Raw genomic sequence first — 18902 nt, forward strand, 5'->3', positions numbered from 1 at the left:
TTGTTTGCTGTGTAGTTTGTAGTGTAGCTCACCACACGCTCTCTCCTCCCAGCCCCCAGTTCCCTAGTTTTTAAACCCTGTCTGATTACTCTGTTAACTGTCTCCCCCAGTGCACTAGATCCCCTCTTGTTCAGGTGCGGCCCACCGGCAGTATTTTTGAGAAAACTACTGTAGAGGCTCTACTTTGTAATCCTTTGCCCTAGCTCTATAAATGTATTTTGCAGAGCCTCCTGACTCCTGTTTACCTATGTCGTTTGTTCCTACATGAATAACGACAACTGGATTCTCCCCAGCCCAGGCCAAGAGCCTGTCCACCCTTGTCATGATATCGTGCACCTGGGCACCGGGAATGCAACACACTGCTGCACACCTGACTATCTGTGTTCCTAATTATTGAGTCCCTATGACTATTGCTGCCCTTTTTGTATTTCTCCTGGGGGGCTGTGGCACCGTGGTGCCCTGGCTCCACACCACACCCTCCACTGTACTTGCTGTGTCCAGTAAGGCAGTCTCTCTGAAGGAAGCAAACCTGTTTGAAACGCTCAGCTCTGCAGAGGCTGTTTTGGCAGAGGGTGCACTCCTTTTCCTTCTATTCTGTCCCACTGTAACCCAGTCCCTACCTGGTACTGACTGTTGTTCACATGTACGGGACTAAAATTCACCACATAAGCAGGCAATTTGGCCATTTCTTTTTACCCCAGATAAATTTATCAGAGGTCCTCCTGATTTTTTTTTTTTATTTTTTTTTAGTTACAGAACATCAAGACCTTCTGTGTCTTTTTAGTGCGGTGCAAATCTAATATATATATCGGTGTTATATTTGAATTGATATGTTTGAATTGATATAAGCATTTCCAAGGTATTCACGTCAAAGAGCAATACCAGCCTTTACAATAAACTATTATAGAATATTAAAATCTGTCCTGAGAGTTTTACAGTTGGGTAAAACGCCATGATTGGGCATAACCAAATTGGGGACGGACAAAAATACAAAATATAATGAAAATACATATCGCACAAGAGACAAAACAGTTATTCAATGTGGTCAAGGTGTTAGAAAAGAAGGTACAAAGAAATGAAAAGGTGCTCGATCTCCATCTTAAGTTATTTACATTTGGCTCAGTGTTTTCAAATCATGCACAAAAGCACCTTCTCTGGCCACAACATCGCATTTCATTTTGAATTTACTTTGTCATGAAAACTACTCCATGTCTGGGAGGTTACTAGACATCGTTTTGACTGACTCCAAGGACACCTGATTTTTAGTCCTGTGCAAATCATGCTTTAACTTACCGTCTGTCCCTCCCATCACTCTTGATGGAGAAAGCACTAAGGATACTGATGATTTCACCTACATGGGCAGCATAGTTAGTAAGGTCTCTAAAGACATCAGAGCTATACTAGCGAAAGCCAGGTATATCTTCTGACAGCTTAAGGATGTCTGAAAGAGACAGGTTTTTCGTTAGTCCAAGATAAAATTGTACAACAGTAATGTGAAGTCAGTCTTGCTGTATGAGTCTGAGTGCTGGAGGGCTACAAAGCAATACATGAGCAAGATCTCCAGCTTTCACACCACCAGTCTGCAGAGGATCTGCCAAATTTTTGGGCCAAGGAAGATCCCCAAATGAGGAGCTCCTTCAGATTACCATAATGAAGCCTGTCACCATGGAGATCAAACCACAGATGTGGAGATGGCTCACTATGTTCTGAGGAAGCCCCCTGACAGCATCTCAAGAGCTGCACTGAGGTAGACTTTAGTCAGCAGGAGAAAACGGTGGAGGCCCAGGGAGACCTGGAGAAGGACCATGATGTCTGAACTATCCAGCAGAGGACTCGCATTGGGAGAAGCCCACCACAGTGCTGTGGACCGGTTGAGGTGGTGATCGTTTGTAGACAGCTTATGGCCCACATGGGACGAAGAGGATTCAGAAAGCAGTAACCATCTGTACAAAATTACTATACTGACAATAAATAAAAATAAAAATGCAGCATTTTACTTTACGCTGTGCAATTTCCCAAATTTTTTATTAAAATAAATACATTCTGAAGAAATAGTAATGTACAAGTGTTTGCAAATGTATTTATTAATTTAAATATATACCTTTTATTGAGCAGAAATAAAAATGATTTTTACCTACCAGAGAACGGTCCCCATTTTACTTTTTTTTTTTTTCCCATCACCATTTCTTTTTCGTAGATCCAAAGAATATTATCAAATGCGATTGGGTAGTATTGAGTTTGTTGCTTTGTTATTGGCAAAATAGAACAGTGCTTGGTTAAAAGTGGAGTATTTTATTTCTTGGGTCTTCTTGAAGTTGTGAATAGTATGCCCACTAGGTGGAGGTATGGGGATGCAGTTGTATTTGATAACATTTAGACTATTTCATTTTTAGATCACCTAAGAACATATACTGTACCTGAAAAAAAGTCAAGGATGAGTTTTTACCTGATTCAGGATTATTGTATCTAGTCTATTCCTCCAAGGCTTTTCCCTTCAACAATATATTATGCATACACAGGAATACACATTGTGCATTCAGGTATGTTCTCAGATAAGTTAACTTATGCCTCATTCTTTGCATTATTTCAGCATTTATTGCAAATACTTAAATGTTTGACCCCCAATTTTCAGATAAGGGAAGGAAAACATCACAGCGTTCTCCCTAGATATGTGATCAACGTGAAGTTTAGCTTCTAGAAGTAATTGAAGGTTTGCTCTTTCAATATAGTTACATTAGTCTGAATAGCTTTTTTGCCACACCTGATGTGGAGTTTTGGAGTACAGTTTTAACAAGTATAGAGTTTGCACATGATTTGTATGCCTATGATAATGCATAACATAACAAGCCCCATCTATGCATTGCGTTTATTACTGTGACGTTCACGTGGTATGCGATATTAGTGGGTCTTGTAAGTGCAGTTTCGTCATCGTTAAGTTGTTTCTTAATTTTGTCTGAGATGCGCTGGCAGCTGACACAGTGCATTTTATTTTACTGTAAGAGTTAAAAGGAGATGTCTACTTGCTGCCTCTCACTGTGTGTTATTATTTAGAATTTAATGGGGAATAAAATGGAGATATATAATTACACTCACAGTAACATGTTTTATAAATCCTGGACATGAAGTTATACGTGGTTCTGTGTATGGATGGGCATTTCTGTGTATTTTAATTATCGAATGCACGTAATTTACGATTACACTTTTGTACTTTACATCAACGTGCCATTGGCTAAAAATAATGCTTGCATAATACCAAAATTGATGTAATACATAAAAAAAATAATTGTGATACTATTTGACTGTTTCAGTAAATAGCTCTTTTTATTAACAGGAAGTGTAATACAAGTACAGTATGAATAAAGCCCAAGTTATACATAATTTCCAAACAGCAATTAAAATATTATATTAAATATGGTACATAGCTACCAGTCCTGGTATACATTCTGATACAGAAGCCTTATAAATAATGTAGTACAGAGTACATGTTAAATCATTGAATGTCAATAACTAAAAGTCAAGTTCACACATTTATATACCGTATTACTTTTGAATTATCGCAGCTGCGTTTTATTTTAAATTACAAAAATCATCCGCGGCGCTTATTCAAGGACAGCTGTAATTAGAAGTGCTATGGTTTTTGGGCGCAATTTTTTTATAGCGTTTTTACTGTATTTGAGGAAGGCGTATATTGAAGTTTATTTCTGCAGATACAACTTGATCAGGATGGTGAAGAAGTCCTACAACTTTAAACTGAAAGCTGTTGAGCTCACAGATCAGATCAGTGTTTGACTAGGTGAGGACACATACCAGTGTAGCGTGGAGAGGGAAATAATAAGAAGAGAGAAATGTCAATTCAACACAGAGGAGGTTTATTTTCCCTTTCTTTTCTTACAGCAGTTTCTGTAAGAAGGGCCAAACTCTTTAATATACGGTGTGTTTCTTTCTCTTCAACCAGCAAGACTATACACTCACGATCTCCTGAGCCAGGCAGGGCTTCAGCGAGGAAGATGAGTTAATCCAGCATCTCTTATTAGCCAAAATGCCGTGCATACAACCAAAACAGAAATACATTTAAGAAAATTTAAATAATAATCATACAGCTCCTGCATTACAACTAAAAGGTATTCTTTTTTTGTTTGGGTTCCATAAACTTTACAGTAAAATACTGGTATGCTCCAGTGTGTAATTTGTATTATTTTAAATACATTTGATTTCAAGTTTCTGTTTGTAATGTTTTACCATACTGTGTTTTTTTGTGTTTGGTTTAAGTGCTGCATTTATTTGAACTGGGGTAGGAAAAAAAAAACTTACATATTTCAGTATTGGGGGCAGCGTCTATTACAAATGTGATATCTGCTGTGAATAGTGCAGCTGGCAACAAGGGAAAGACCTTGTGACAGCCTGGAGAGACAGCTGACAGGAGGAAAGAGACCCCATTGGGGCTGGCAAGGGTTAGCTACCCTTGTCGGCAGTACCCAGCTCTGTGTTTACAGGATGCTGGAGACACCCGCCCAAGGCTTCTAATAAATTAGAGAAAAATACCCCTAGAGTCTGCGAGAGCGGGGGCGGAAGATGACTCAACGTTGGACAACATGGTTAACGACTTAGGAACGGAAACAGATATGAGTATGGAGAGTAGTTCAAGACCTGCAGTTAGCAAAGACATGGAACTCTAGGTTTGTGTCTGCGGCTATCAGCACTCCTGTCATAGACGTGAGGAGGACTTGCATGGACACAGTTAGTGATGAGCCTAATGATCCTTGTGAACCCAGTCAGACAAACCAGCATAAGAGAGAAAAGAAACTAGACGGGCACAAACCTGGAGTTAAATGGCCAAGAGCTTGTGAGAACTGTATGGGACACAGTAAACACAGATCTCTGCTTTGCATTGGAAAGGTTAAGTGGAACAGTTGAAAAGAAGCTGGATAAATTTGGGGACATCATCTATGCATATGGAAGCGAGAGGTTTGGAGTTGAAAAAAGGAAGGAAAAAGTACAAACTATTCCTGGAAAGTCTAGACGGCAGCAGGAGATTGAACGCTTAGTTAGAGAAAAGAGACAGCTGAGGAAGCAATGGAGAAGAGCAGAACAAAGTCAGAAGGAGGGACTCGATCTTTTACAAAGGGTCATAAAAGGTAAGCTTGCAACATTGCGCAGAGCTGAGCGCCTACGGAAACGCTACAAAAAGGAGCGTGCGAGAACTAACTTTTATAAAGACCCTTTCAAATTTGTAAAGAAGTTATTCACCAGTGAGAAGAATGGCACACTAAAAGCATCTAAGGTTGAGCTGGAGAGATATTTGGAGGAAACGCATTCAGATTCAAAAAGGCAGGAGCCTATGTCAATTCCTTCAGACATCCCACCTATCAATCCACCAGAATACCAAATGGAGGACTGTGAACCTAAGTGGAAAGAAGTAGAGCAAGCTGTGAAAAAAGCAAGGGCTTCATCATCACCAGGGCCTAATGGAGTTCCGTACAGAGTGTACAAGAGTGCTTCAGGAGTTCTACAATCCTGTGGAAATTGATGAAAGTAGCATGGGAAAAACAGGTTGTACCAAGAGCATGGCGCCGAGCAGGTGGAGTTTTTATACCAAAAGAAAAAGATTCTACAAGCATCAGTCAGTTTTGCCCTATTTCCCTATTAAACGTAGAAGGCAAGATTTTCTTCAGCATTATTGCTCAGAGATTGTCAACTTACCTATTAAAGAACTGCTTCATTGACACTTCAATACAAAAAGCGGGCATTCCAGGTTTCCCAGGATGCTTACAACACATCAATGTGATCTGGCAACAAATTCAATCAGCTAAAAAGGAGAGGAAGGAGCTCCATGTGACATTCCTGGATTTGGCTAATGCATATGGTTCAGTGCCACATGAACTTCTTTGGGCAGCATTTAATTTTTTCAGTGTACTGATGACAATAACAAATTTAGTGAAAGCCTACTGTGGAGATTTGCAATTTAGTTTTTCAACTTCAGAATTCAGCACTACATGGCAATGCCTAGAAGTTGGAATAATGGCAGGATGAACCGTTTCTTTACTGGCTTTTACCATGGCAATAGAAATAATCATTAGGACATCAAAATGGGTAGTGGGAGGAGAGCGCTTGGCTTCTGGAATGCGACTACCACCAATTTGAGCATACATGGATGACATGACAACCATGACTACAACATTAGCTTGCACTAATCGGTTATTGGGCAAATTAACCAATAACATTGAATGGGCACGAATTCAATTTAAGCCCACTAAATCAAGGAGCATCTCTATAATTAAAGGTAAATAAGTAGATAAAACGTTCTTCATTAACGGTGAGGCAATACCAACAGTGTCTGAGAAGCCAGTGAAGAGTCTTGGGAGATGGTACGACAGGGATCTAAAGGACACAGTTTGTGTGGGAGAAAGACAACAAGCAGTGGAAGGGTTGAAGAGCATAGACAGCAGCGCTTTACCAGGCAAACTAAAACTCTGGTGCTTTCAGTTTGGTCTACTGCCGAGGTTACTGTGGCCACTGACTGTGTATGAGGTTTCTTTGACAACAGTAGAGAAGCCTTAATCAGTTCATACATCAGGAAATGGTTGGAAGTTCCACGCTGCCTCAGTAGAGTGGGACTTTATGGTAAAGGAATACTGCAGCTACCAGCATCCGCTCTAACTGAGGAGTTTAAGTGCGCCAGGGTCAAACTGGAATGACATTAGTAGAGTCACGCGACAAATGCGAAGGGGGGCAGCACCTGTGCTGAAAACTGGAAGAAAGTGGGCGGCAAAGAAAGCTGTGGAGGATGCAAAGGCTGCCCTTCGAATTGGTGATATCATGGGGCAAGTTCAGCATGAAAGAGGGGGTCTTGGTCTCAGTTCAGCTCCTTCTACATGGCACAAGGCAGCCTCAGCTCAACGGAGGAAGATGGTAGTCAACGAGGTGCAAAAGCAGGAGGAGAGGATGAGGTGTATAAAGGCCATTTCCCAGGCCAATCAGGGAGAATGGATGAGATGGGAGAGTGTGGTACAACGCAAGATTGGCTGGCAAGACCTATGGTCAATGGAACAGAGCAGGATCAGTTTCCTCATCAGGTCAGCATATGATGTTCTCCCGTCACCACAGAACCTAAGCCTCTGGGTAGGAGAGGATCCCTCATGTCCTTTGTGTTCATCACCTGCAACATTAAGGCAGATTTTGACAGGATGTAAGGTGGCTCTTAGCCAAGGACGGTTTACTTGGCGCCAAGGTGCTGCAATGTTTGGCCTTAGCATTGGAAGACAAGCGTAACGTGACCAATAAGTTGCCACCTGTTCCATCAAAACATTACACACAAAAGACAACATTTCTCTGCCCAGGAGAGCAACCACCAAGAAAAGGTGTTAAAACCAATCCTCGCCCAGGACAACTGCTAGAGACTGGAAAATGCTGGCAGATGTTGGTCAATGGCTTATTTTTCCATCTGAGATTGCCACCACTAACCTTTGACCAGATATTGTCTTGTGGTCTGGATCAGCACGCCTTGTTCACCTGGTAGAGTTAACAGTGCCATGGGAGGATGCTGTAGATGAGGTGTATGAGAGGAAGAAACTGCGGTATGCTCAACTAGCCACTGAAGCGGAACAGCGAGGATGGAGAGTCGGGTTTACCCAGTAGAGGTGGGTTGTCGAGGATTTGTGGCACACTCTACAACCCCGTTTCTCAGAGACGTCGGATTCAGTGGCCAAGAGTTGCGTCGCACAGTGAAGAACTTATCTGAAGCAGCAGAGAGGAGCAGCAACTGGCTGTGGTTGAGACAGAAAGATTCTGGCTGGGGATCTCAAGCACAATAGAAAGAAAGAAACGCTAACGTAAAGGTAAGTAAGCTGGGCTGAGTTGAGTGGGGGACAGAGGGGGGTGATTCTGGGACGCCAGAATCACCGTCGAGCCCTCTTGAGGTGTCGTGGGCTAGTCGACGAAACACTGAGGATGGAAGGTGCCCACTTGAAGACCCCAGAGATGTACCCTACTTAGCTCAATCCAGACGGTTGTCCTGATGATGCGCTGGGGAGACCGCACTGTGGTTGATCCCCGGAGCCAGCATCGCAGCCGTTGTGTGTGCTGATGCGCTAGGGAGGCAAAGTAAGCTGATCCCTGGAGCCAGTATTACACTTCAGCCATCAACACCTGACAGAAGGATATCTACATCATAATATGGAAGGAAGCGCAAATGGATGGAGACACCTATGGATCACATTAGTTTACTGTAAAGCTACATCTTAGTTGGTGCTTATCTTGGCGAGAGCCAAGTTCAAATCAGTATGAATTCAGGATTACGTGATATGTATTTTCATTTATTTAATCCTGTCCTTCAACTGGGCTGATAGTAATGGATCTTTAGTGATCATTAGGTTTGTTATTCGCTCCTTTTGAGGAGTACATTTGGTGAAGCGAGCTGTAATGGTTTGTTGCGATGTTACTGGTACTTCTGCTGCTTAAGCAAGGTATATTCGCAGTCATCAGAGCCTGAAGCGTGCAGCAGGGCCTCTCTCTGCAGGTAGGTGGGTACATCACGCTTTTATCGTAGGTGGTTATTATTGTGCCAATGCTGTTCATGTAGCTCAATCTTTTATTGCAAAGTGTGAATTTTACTGTTTTAGTGTCAGGAAGTTTAAAAAATTGTATTGGCTGCAATCTCATTCATTTTCTGCTTGGTATGGGTTTGGTCATTTAATATTAACCACAGTGGTTTAAGTATAAATAAATATAACAATACCGCATTGTATGATATCTCTTTTTTTGTAAAATACCTCTTTTTTGTAGTCTTTTGTATTTATTAAATGGCATAATTCAATACAGTTTTAATACATGCAATGGTGCATTCCAACCACCTCTGTACCCATAGCTACAGTATTGGTATCACCATGCACTTTTAAGAGTGCCTGTTTTTTTAATGTGAGGCGGTTGAGTAATTTAGAGCCGTAGAAAGAAATTATGATTTTTTAAAATATGTATTTATACATTGGACTGCAGCAGCTGGCTTCACGTGGTTTAATGGGTCTGTTCAGACCATTTATATTTGTTACAATACAAGATAGTACTTTTTCTAATTGAATAAACATTTACACATGCTCATCCCTAGTTCTGTGTTTTGTGTAAATACTTGAAAGTTTAGGCTTAATTTGGAGATCTGGTACTGGAATTATGAACTGAATCATTCTGAGATGTGCCATCTGTATTTAATAAACATTGCATGGTTGTTCTTACAGTTCCTCTTCTAAATGAATGTATATTTAGAAGTAATCAAACCATAAAAAACATGTACTGGCATCTTCACTAACAGCCTTCCAAATGCACTGACATTTTATTTTGTTGCGCAACAGGACATTGTCCCAGTGGATGCCTCGTATGAAGTTAAAGAGCTGTATGCGCCTGAGAACAAGCTGGACCTGGCCAAAGCTGATGCACAAACTTTACCAGCACTGGAGATTAACAAGGTAAGCCACAAATGCATATGTATCAATGTATGATTTACAACCTAGTACTCCAGTCTGCAAAGGCCATCCTGTGCAAGTCTTGAAACTAATTGAAACTTTAGCATGATCAATTCAATATTTCAAGACCTTTACTGGAATGTACAGTAATTCAACCACACCTTCAGTTTAATAGCGTATATAACCTTCTGTAGATTTAGGTACTCTGTTTTTGAAGGAAGTGTATATTCAAAGAGTTTATGATTACTTCTGTATGAACAGATGTACTGGTTGATGCATATTGTATTGAGATAACATGACAATACATGTGCATATGTTTCCAAATTAGTTCTACATGAACTTCACTGTTGTCTTGTAAAGTAAATGAGGAAGTACAATCAAACATGTTAAGAAACAGGTTGTATCTGTATAAAGTGCCCCTTATTTGCTTCCTTGACTTACCAAGCACACCTGTTCTTTTACCAAGGCTTTTAAAATGCAACTATTCTACTTTTCCATTTTATTTATTTATTTATTTATTTATTTATTTACTTATTTATTTATTTATTTTTGCGAATATTATACTCACTTTGCACAAGAAAACGCACTGGACTTTGTGTTAAATTGAAATGTGTTAGGAGAGGCATAGTGATGCCATAATTCTCTTCCTGGCAGGTTGACATGCAGTGGGTTCAGGTTCTTGCAGAAGGCTGGGCCACTCCACTGAATGGCTTCATGAGAGAAAGGGAATACCTTCAGTGTCTCCATTTTGACTGCCTCTTAGACGGTAAGAACTTCATGAATATTGGGCCACCAAGGTTTGGACATGGAGCTACTTATGCTTGACCTCTCCTAGCACAAGATAATGTACAGTATTATTATATAAGGAATACATACCATGGAGAGATCTAGTAAGTACATATTTCAAGGAGATTTACAAATATGTAATATATCATCTAGACAAATGTATCTGGAACAGTGAAACCTGCATTTTGTCACACTTTTTAAAGTGTATCCACCTTTACTAGTTACTGTTTGATCAGTTTAACATAGCAACTGTAATTTGTCCAGTAGGATATAAACCATGTGGTTGAGGAGGCAAAAGTTTTGTATTTTACTGCCAGTAAATCTTACAAAACGGGCATACTCAACATGGAAACCATTAGAAACACAGTTTGGAACTCTTAAGGCAAATATTACACCTGTAGAATTCAAATGAAAACCCTCAGTCTGGTCCCATTTAAAAAAAAAAAAAAAAAAAAAAAAAAAAAAAAGTTTGACTATCAATTTCCATATTGTTTTAATTAAGAACCATACTTTCTGCATCAGAGCACTGTCTGCATATATTGTACAAAAGGCTGTGTAAATAAGTGTAATTTAGCCTATACGTAGAACACAGAAGTACTCATTTAGCTTACATTTTAATCTTCGGTACAAGCACATTGTTTTGGGGTTTACAATCTGCATACATGCTTTCCACTAGTCAATTAAATATTAGTTTTCCATTCGCATCTAATTCAACAACAAATGTAATAAATGTGTTTGCAGTTGCACCACAAGGGGTCCCCTTTGAGTCAAAATCACTGAGTGCTGGTAGCATCCTTGGAATTGAATATTGAATTCTAATTGATAGAAGGCTATATATTCTTAAGTTTGCAGAAAGAATCGCATAGACAACATAATTTATTTTATCACCGAGTTGAGAAGGATAAAAAGAACCTTCAAAATGTTTAAAAAATGTATTATCCCTTGAAGCTGATATAGAAGAATTCCTGCTACGTAAATTACATTTGTGGAATAAAAACTGAAATCAGAACTTCAAAAACCACCTGTTTCTCAATACTGTACAGTACAATTTAAGCCATCAGTGCAAGTACTTGTCCTCAAGTTAGAAATTCTTGCATGTAAGTGGCTTAAACTTAGACATGTCTGTCTAGTTTTCAACCTCCTCTGAGAGATTTCATGCTACCTATTCAGAGAAAGAACCTGTGCAGTGTTATCACAATCAATACCTGGCTGAACTTTTGGTGCATTTTGGTTGAACTATTACAATTCGGACACACTCTTACACTTAACTAACTTTTAAAGGCCAAAAAATAAAAATAAATAAAAGTTGAGTTCTAATAACTACATTAGAATACATGATTTACTTTATTACTTCCCATATACCAGCATGTTCAGTGACGCTTTCTCTAGCCTGTAGTGCCAGGCCGTTTTTATATAAAATTAACTTTCCTTAATTGAGTTTGGGGTTGTGTTTTTTTCCTTGCCTTGCAGGAGGAGTCATTAACTTATCAGTGCCGATTGTACTACCTGTGACAAGCGAGGACAAAGAGAAGCTGGACGGCTGCACTGCCTTTGCGCTGGTCTACGGGGGCCGCCGGGTGGCCATTCTCCGCAACCCTGAGTTCTACGAGCACAGGAAAGAGGAACGTTGTGCGAGGCAGTGGGGGACAACATGCAAAGAACACCCGTACATCAAGGTTACAGCTGAAACCTTTTAAAACCCTGTTTGATAAATTACATTCTGTCTGTGTTGATTGGAGGAGGGTTGCAGTGGCTTATGCGCACCAGCTGGACCAGACTTTATTTTTATCTTTACAAAGAAATCGTAATCTCTTTATCTTTTTGTTTCTTTGCAGATGTATTATATTATTCCCCACCGCCACCTCCCCTTTTTCTTTTCTGAACTGGATCTTATTAAGAGGCGTTCTGTTTAGTACCTTTCTAGATGTTAACTTTATATTTAGGGCTTCTATTTTTCGGGTTTTATTTTTGGTTACGTGATGTCCCTTTCTTCATATTTTGAGCTGATTCAGTTTCTTAATCAAACACTAATTACCAAATTAAGTTGTTTCTTTTTACCCTCATATCTTGATTGAGTTAACAAACAACGTGCATTGATCTCATCTGATTCTATTTGAACTGCGTTTCGTTCTGGCTCTAATCGCCAAATTCAGCTTAATTTCCACTGTGTTAGTTTCCAGTAGTGTATCACTAATTTAAGCAATCTTAAATTCAAAATGAATACATTTAGCTTGGACCACTTCAGTTTCTGTGTACACACAAAATCCACTTGACACAAGGCAACCTTTCAGAAATGAGAGGCCAAAAATCTAATGAAAGTTCAGCGACTATTTTCTCAGGATAGGGGTACGCTCAACGGGCAATGCGAGAGGCTTGGAGTACCACAGCGTGTTAAGGCTTAACAACTATTAATTAAGGTTTAGAGGGAGAGAGGTGGAAAATAAAAACCGAAAACTAGAAGCCCTGTTTATATTCAACCAGTTTTAATGCCAGTCTTTTCCCCAGGAAATCATACCACAGTTTGTGGAATTGGTTGCATGTGGAGCTTTACATTTTGTACTACTCTCTTTTCCATCCACTGAGCAGAGAGATAGCACACGCTGTGGTACTCCAAGCCTCTCGCATTGCCAGTTTTTAAAGGGAGAGGCAGCATTTTTGTGTTACAGGCGGTTAACCCCGAAAAAACAGTTGCAATTGCGACCATTTTAATCGCAGTCTGGAGCCCTGCATAAACCACTTTAATTAAGTCTATATCATTTTCTCCTGTAAGACTTATTCACAGTAGTATATGATTAATGTGTATTCCAAACCATTTAAAAGTAAACCTAATAAATCATTTACAGTATCAAATTTATAAGTAAATGAGTCCAGTGATCAAGAAAACTAAAATACATCCAAATATTTAAGGTGTGGAGACTTGAGCGACTTCCAGCAAGGCTGGATAAAAACCTACAAGATGTTACACTCATTTGACTATTTGTGGTTGTATTAAGATGTCCCTATTACATTTTTTTACATAGACAAAACGTTAATCTTTTGGCAGGCAGGAACGGAATCTTGCTGAAATTCCAAGTATGCCTAATTTTAGAATAATTCTATTTAGAGTTCTGTAAGTAAATGCCACATTTCAAGTTCCTGTTAGTTTATTATGTTATTAACTCAATTCAAGACAATATGTAGTTCAGACACCTACAAACCTTTATATCCATATAGCATACAAAATGTATTATTTATTCAGTTTTGTATCCTAAACTTAATCACTGTTCAGTAGTTTTATACTGTGCACTGGTTAATTCCGATGCAAGTTATTTTGTACAGTTAACAGATCACTTTAGGTGTCGGAGAACTACAAAACATGTACTAGGGAAAATATTATAAGGCATGTACCAGGATCAACAATACATTGTGTTTGTTATAAGTTCTATTGAATTTATAAATTGAGGCGTGTCTAAACACCACAGCTGTTTTGACCAGTGCCAGTTAGATCAATTGAATAGGCACCATTACATACTTAGTCCTTTTACCCACCCAATTTTGTCTTACTTGTTACCCGTAAGGTGTCCTTACTTACATTTTTAAATGTACCTCTACTGATTGGGGTCACTACCTTTTCATGACACTCGTGCTATTCATTTTCTTAACCCTGTTGTAGATGGTAATGGAGAGTGGAGACTGGCTTGTTGGTGGTGACCTTCAAGTTCTAGATCGAATCTATTGGCAAGATGGGCTAGACCAGTATCGTCTCACTCCTGCTGAGCTGAAGCACAAATTCAAGGAGATGAATGCTGGTACAGAGTATATATATATATATATATATATTTCCTTTGTATGTGTGCAACGTTTTTTATCAGATGTGACTCATGGAAATGATAAGAATAAATAAACCGGTCAAAACAACCAATATGCCCACAAGCAACTTAGTAGGATATCATTATGCTCAACCTTAACAAAGGTGGTAGTTGTCCCTTTTCTCAACAAATACAAACAATTGCTTTGTAGTGCATTATTAATAGAAATGGTCTTGTGTGTAAGTTCCCTTTGCCAATTTATTCTTTTTCACATCTTTTTCTAGATGCTGTGTTTGCATTCCAGCTACGTAACCCTGTACACAATGGACATGCCTTGTTGATGCAGGACACCCACAAACGGCTAATTGATCGCGGCTACAGACGCCCAGTCCTTTTGCTCCATCCTCTTGGCGGCTGGACCAAGGATGACGATGTTCCACTTTCATGGCGCATGAAGCAACATGCAGCAGTGCTGGAGGAAGGCATTCTTAACCCAGAGAATACCGTAGTGGCTATTTTCCCATCTCCCATGATGTACGCTGGGCCAACTGAGGTAAATAACACCTAAGTAACCACTGTTTGTGATTGTGAAAGTTTTGATTTGTCAACAGCGGAAAAAATATGAGGATGACAGTAAAATGAAACAGCTAATTCAGAGAGATTTCTTTTTCACTCATGAATGCTTTACCAAAACAAAGTGCTGCTGCTTTTCAGTTAATACAGTTTAGTTTTTAAATTAAGCCCATGTGTTGAACAAAAGGTGTTGGAATAAGTTGCTCTTGATGCTGTTAAAACAGAAAAATCCTAGCACTTAAAAGCATTATGCAAATAAACCAACTCGGCATGTATTAACCCCTTGACTGCAATAAGTCCTCAAAAATGGTTGCTCAGTGCTGCCGGTCGTATCAGTTACGTCCTTGTTAGAAACGTTTAAAAAAAAAAAAAAAAAAAAAAAAAAAACAAGAAGAAAAAATGATGGATTGCTGTTATTTCACTCAGGGCTGCTCATTGAGAAGTTCTTACAGATAATATTGGGTTGGTGTTTTCAATTTCATTATGTTACACGGATAAAATATCTTCGATGTGACAAAGTTGTTAAACCTAATTTAGATTCAGAGTGAATTTTAAACTATCTGCGTGTAGCTTTCATTCTGTTCAATGAGGATCGATTTTTTATTTTTTGTTATTAGGAGCTGTGTTATCGAGCTGTGTTTTATGTAATTAGCTTTAAAGTAACATTTCTGATTCTTTTCTGCATCTTGTTTTGTTGATGTGATGGTACAGGAAGATACTTCCTACTTCAAAGGCTGTCATATCAACACCATTGTAACTTATCACGTGTGGGGAGGTAGTTGAAACCCAGTGATGTAAGCTCAGTGATCAGGGGCTAAAATAATCATTAGCAACCATGTGATTTTTTTTTTTATAACAGTTACTGTACTTGAAACCTTGTATCTCAGGCTTTGATGTGTCTGGTTGAGTTGGTGTTGGAGAGAAACGCCTGTTAGCTAGTTTTTGAGCATACACAGATTGACCTACTTCACAGAACATATATTTTTCTATTTGTCTTATTTTTGTAATCCCTGTATTACATCCTTTTTCTTTCTTTATAATTTTATATTAGATTTCATTTGTCCCTAACTTCTTAAAAAAAGAAAAAAATATTTACTTTGAATAATTGACAAATTTTTATACGTAATTGTATATTTCATCAGATTTTTTCTTGTTCTACATTTGAAACATTTGATTTTTTTTTTTTTTTTTAATTTAAAAAACAGTTTTGATTAGTATTTATCATTTATTTATTTTTTCACCTCTCCCATCCTCCTGAAAATGTTTCAGGATATATTGTTTTCTCCCTACTATATTTGATTGTAGTTATTGATTTAAATTTTATTTTCTCCTGGTCCATTTAAAAACGTTTTTATAATTACTGATTTTTTTTCTCCCCTGTTCTACATTTTGAAAAAAATATATATATGATTTTGATTAGTATTTATTGATTTATTTTTTTCTCCTCTCCACATCCTCCTGAAAACTTTTCAGGATGTATTTTTTCTTCCTACAGTTTGATTGTAATTGTTGATGTATTTATTTTTTCTCCTGGTCCATTTAAAAATGTTTTTATAATTATTTGATCCGATTTTTTTTCCTGTTCTAATATTTGGTTAAAAAAAATATACAAAATAAGACTTTGATTTATACTAAATCTCCTTTCCCCATATACCCAAAAAACATTTGCAAGTAATGGTTTGATTTGATTTTTCTTCTGCTCCATTTTAAAAACAAAATAAAACTAAAAAACTAATCTATAAAAAAATATATTATTGACTTTTTTTTTTTAATTAACTACTTGGATTTATTTATTTTTTTAAATTTTTTTTATTGAATTCTCCTTTCACCTCACAACGCACGTTGTAATTGCATAGAATTAAATTTTATTGCATTTTTTTATTTATAATTGTATTTGTACTGGGCAATGGAGGTTATTTTGGGGAGGAAATGGCAAGAAGGCGGCGCAGTGCAGATGCTGTTGCTAACCTCCTAACGCATACCTGCCAAGAAACTCCTGAAACTCCTGATTAATTTAGATTGCCAATTGTAATGGATTATTACCTTAACCCTTTGCAGTCCATTTATTAATCGCGCGTCAGGCACGCCAGGTCTAATTAATTTTCACACGCGCAGTTAATTTTATACACGCTGTTTAAAAGTATTTTTTTTCACAGTCAAACGGGTTTAAATGGCCCTGCATATCAACAAAGCACTCACTAGGCATCTCCAGCCCCGCCCCACCCTTTCGTTTGTTATAGCGTTCAGCTATGTAAGAAATAAATAATAATAGTAATAATAGTCGTACATACCGATCGATCATCTCCGGATCACTCGTTTTATCACCAAACTCCTCAATAATGCGATCCAAGTCATCATTTTATTACTATAACATCTGAAAAAAGCTCTGCAAATGTCCATGATAGTCTCAGTGCGCTGATGCACTCAGCCAGCTTGTTTACTATGAACGCCCCGTTATCTGATACCTGATACCATGTATGACTATTCATGAGATACGCCTTTTTTTTTTTTTTTTTTTCCCCCCCCCGACTTGTCTCGGCTCCTGAGGCTACCACTCGGCAATTGAATGGTTTTCTCGGCTTTTTCCAGAGAAAAAACGACTAAACACCCGTTTATTGCGTTGCTATAATGATGTCGGACCCAGTCCGACAAAGGACCTGCGAGGAATAATTGCAATGTCGGACCCAGTCCGACAATGGACCACAAAGGGTTAAGTAAATTTTCTCTAACAAGTGCCAAAAGTTGGCAGGTATGCTAATGGAGTCTAGCTCAGCGAGTGATTTTGTGCCAGATGACGCTGGCAGTGATTATGAAACAAGTGGCACTTCCTCCAGAGGAGATCAACAGTGGTCAGGAAGAGGAGCCTATGGAAACTGAGCCTGTGACCCTGCCTGGTCCAAGTACAGTAGGTGGGCCTGGACCGAAGGGTGGTAGATTTCAGCCATTCTATCACTTGATCCTCCCTAACATCATCCAGCCTCAAATACGCAATTTTTCTGGCGTACCAGTGTGAACATAACAGGGTTTACCCCAATTAACTTTCAGCTGTTCATCATGGAAGCGAGTTTTGAATATTTGGTAACCCAAACCTATTTGTATGTCCAACAATGTCTGGCACAGCATGGGAACAACCTGGGGCCACATTCTAGGGTGCGCAAGTGGGTCCCCACAAATGTTTTTGAAATGAAAGAGTTTGGTATAAGTGGGGCTTATCGCTTCTAATGGGACTAGGGGATACATCTAGAATTACCTACTTTGGTCCACCAACCCAATTCAAGCAGTTTTTTCCCCTCCTAAATCTTGACTACTATTTGTATGTAGATAACTTCTACACAGGGATCCCTCTGTTTCAGGCCTTGTACACATCACAAACAATGACTTGTGGTACAGTAAGACCCAACAGGAAGGGATTTCCATGACAATTGGCAAAACCAGCGCTCTCTGCTGTGACAAATTGCTGGCAGTTCAATACACTGACAAAGATGTGTACCTCCTCGCCGCCATCCATGATGAGGCTACTGTAGCAGTTCCTGTGCAAGATCAGGACACACACACACAAACAAGCCCAAGTATGTCCTGACCAGATGCTGGAGCCATATAATGCTGCAAGGAAGACCATGGCATGGTATAAGAAGCTTGGCATGTACATGGTCCAGATTTCTTTGTAAAACTCCTATGTAGTGTACCTAAGTACGACACCAGAGAATCGGCTCACATTTCTGGACTTTCAGACCTCTGTGATCTCCAGCCTTTTGTCTGTGTTATGAAAGTCTTGAAAAAGTCTGGAATTTTACTAGTATCACTGGAGAATGAAAATAATTCCGACATTATTTTTTATTATTAATAATAATTGATTTCGAAAACTGGTCAGCAGCTCTAGCGGCAACTGTCTAGGTAATTTACTAGTAGCAACTATATTGCTTGCGACCAAGTCCCGCGAGTATTGCCCCGTGTAACACCCCTGACAACGTCCTGACAACTCAAGCAATCCTATCCAGTCAACGCACTGGTATATGTCACATGACTCTGTCTGTTCCAGTGACAGCCAAAATATATAAATATATATGAAGGCTATGATTTTTTTAAACAACGTTACAAACTGGAATTACAAGCTACTGTACTCTGCTCACCAAGGTTAACATTTTGTTATCTTGTTACCTTTATTAAATCGTTAACATTATTTCCCAACCCAGGAAAAAAGAAATCGAACACAAAACAATAGTTACTATCATCACTGACTCGGATAAAAAAAAAAACCCAACACGTAGCATGTTAACATCGCATGTTAAATGTAGCATGTTAA

At 38.8% G+C, this 18902-nt stretch overlaps 1 protein-coding gene across 2 annotated transcripts in view; it reads left to right on the top strand.

The window, feature by feature from the left end:
• Positions 1-18902, top strand: part of LOC117421429 (bifunctional 3'-phosphoadenosine 5'-phosphosulfate synthase 1) — a 54480-nt gene that overhangs the window by 17624 nt on the left and 17954 nt on the right. For both annotated transcript variants that reach the window (XM_059029467.1, XM_034035851.3), the window contains exons 6-10: positions 9342-9455; positions 10107-10218; positions 11709-11914; positions 13891-14026; positions 14311-14579. In XM_059029467.1, coding sequence (XP_058885450.1) covers positions 9342-9455; positions 10107-10218; positions 11709-11914; positions 13891-14026; positions 14311-14579 — 837 coding nt within the window. The remainder of the gene's footprint in view (positions 1-9341; positions 9456-10106; positions 10219-11708; positions 11915-13890; positions 14027-14310; positions 14580-18902) is intronic.

Source organism: Acipenser ruthenus, chromosome 1, assembly GCF_902713425.1.
Source record: "Acipenser ruthenus chromosome 1, fAciRut3.2 maternal haplotype, whole genome shotgun sequence".
Taxonomy (NCBI): Eukaryota; Metazoa; Chordata; class Actinopteri; order Acipenseriformes; family Acipenseridae; genus Acipenser; species Acipenser ruthenus.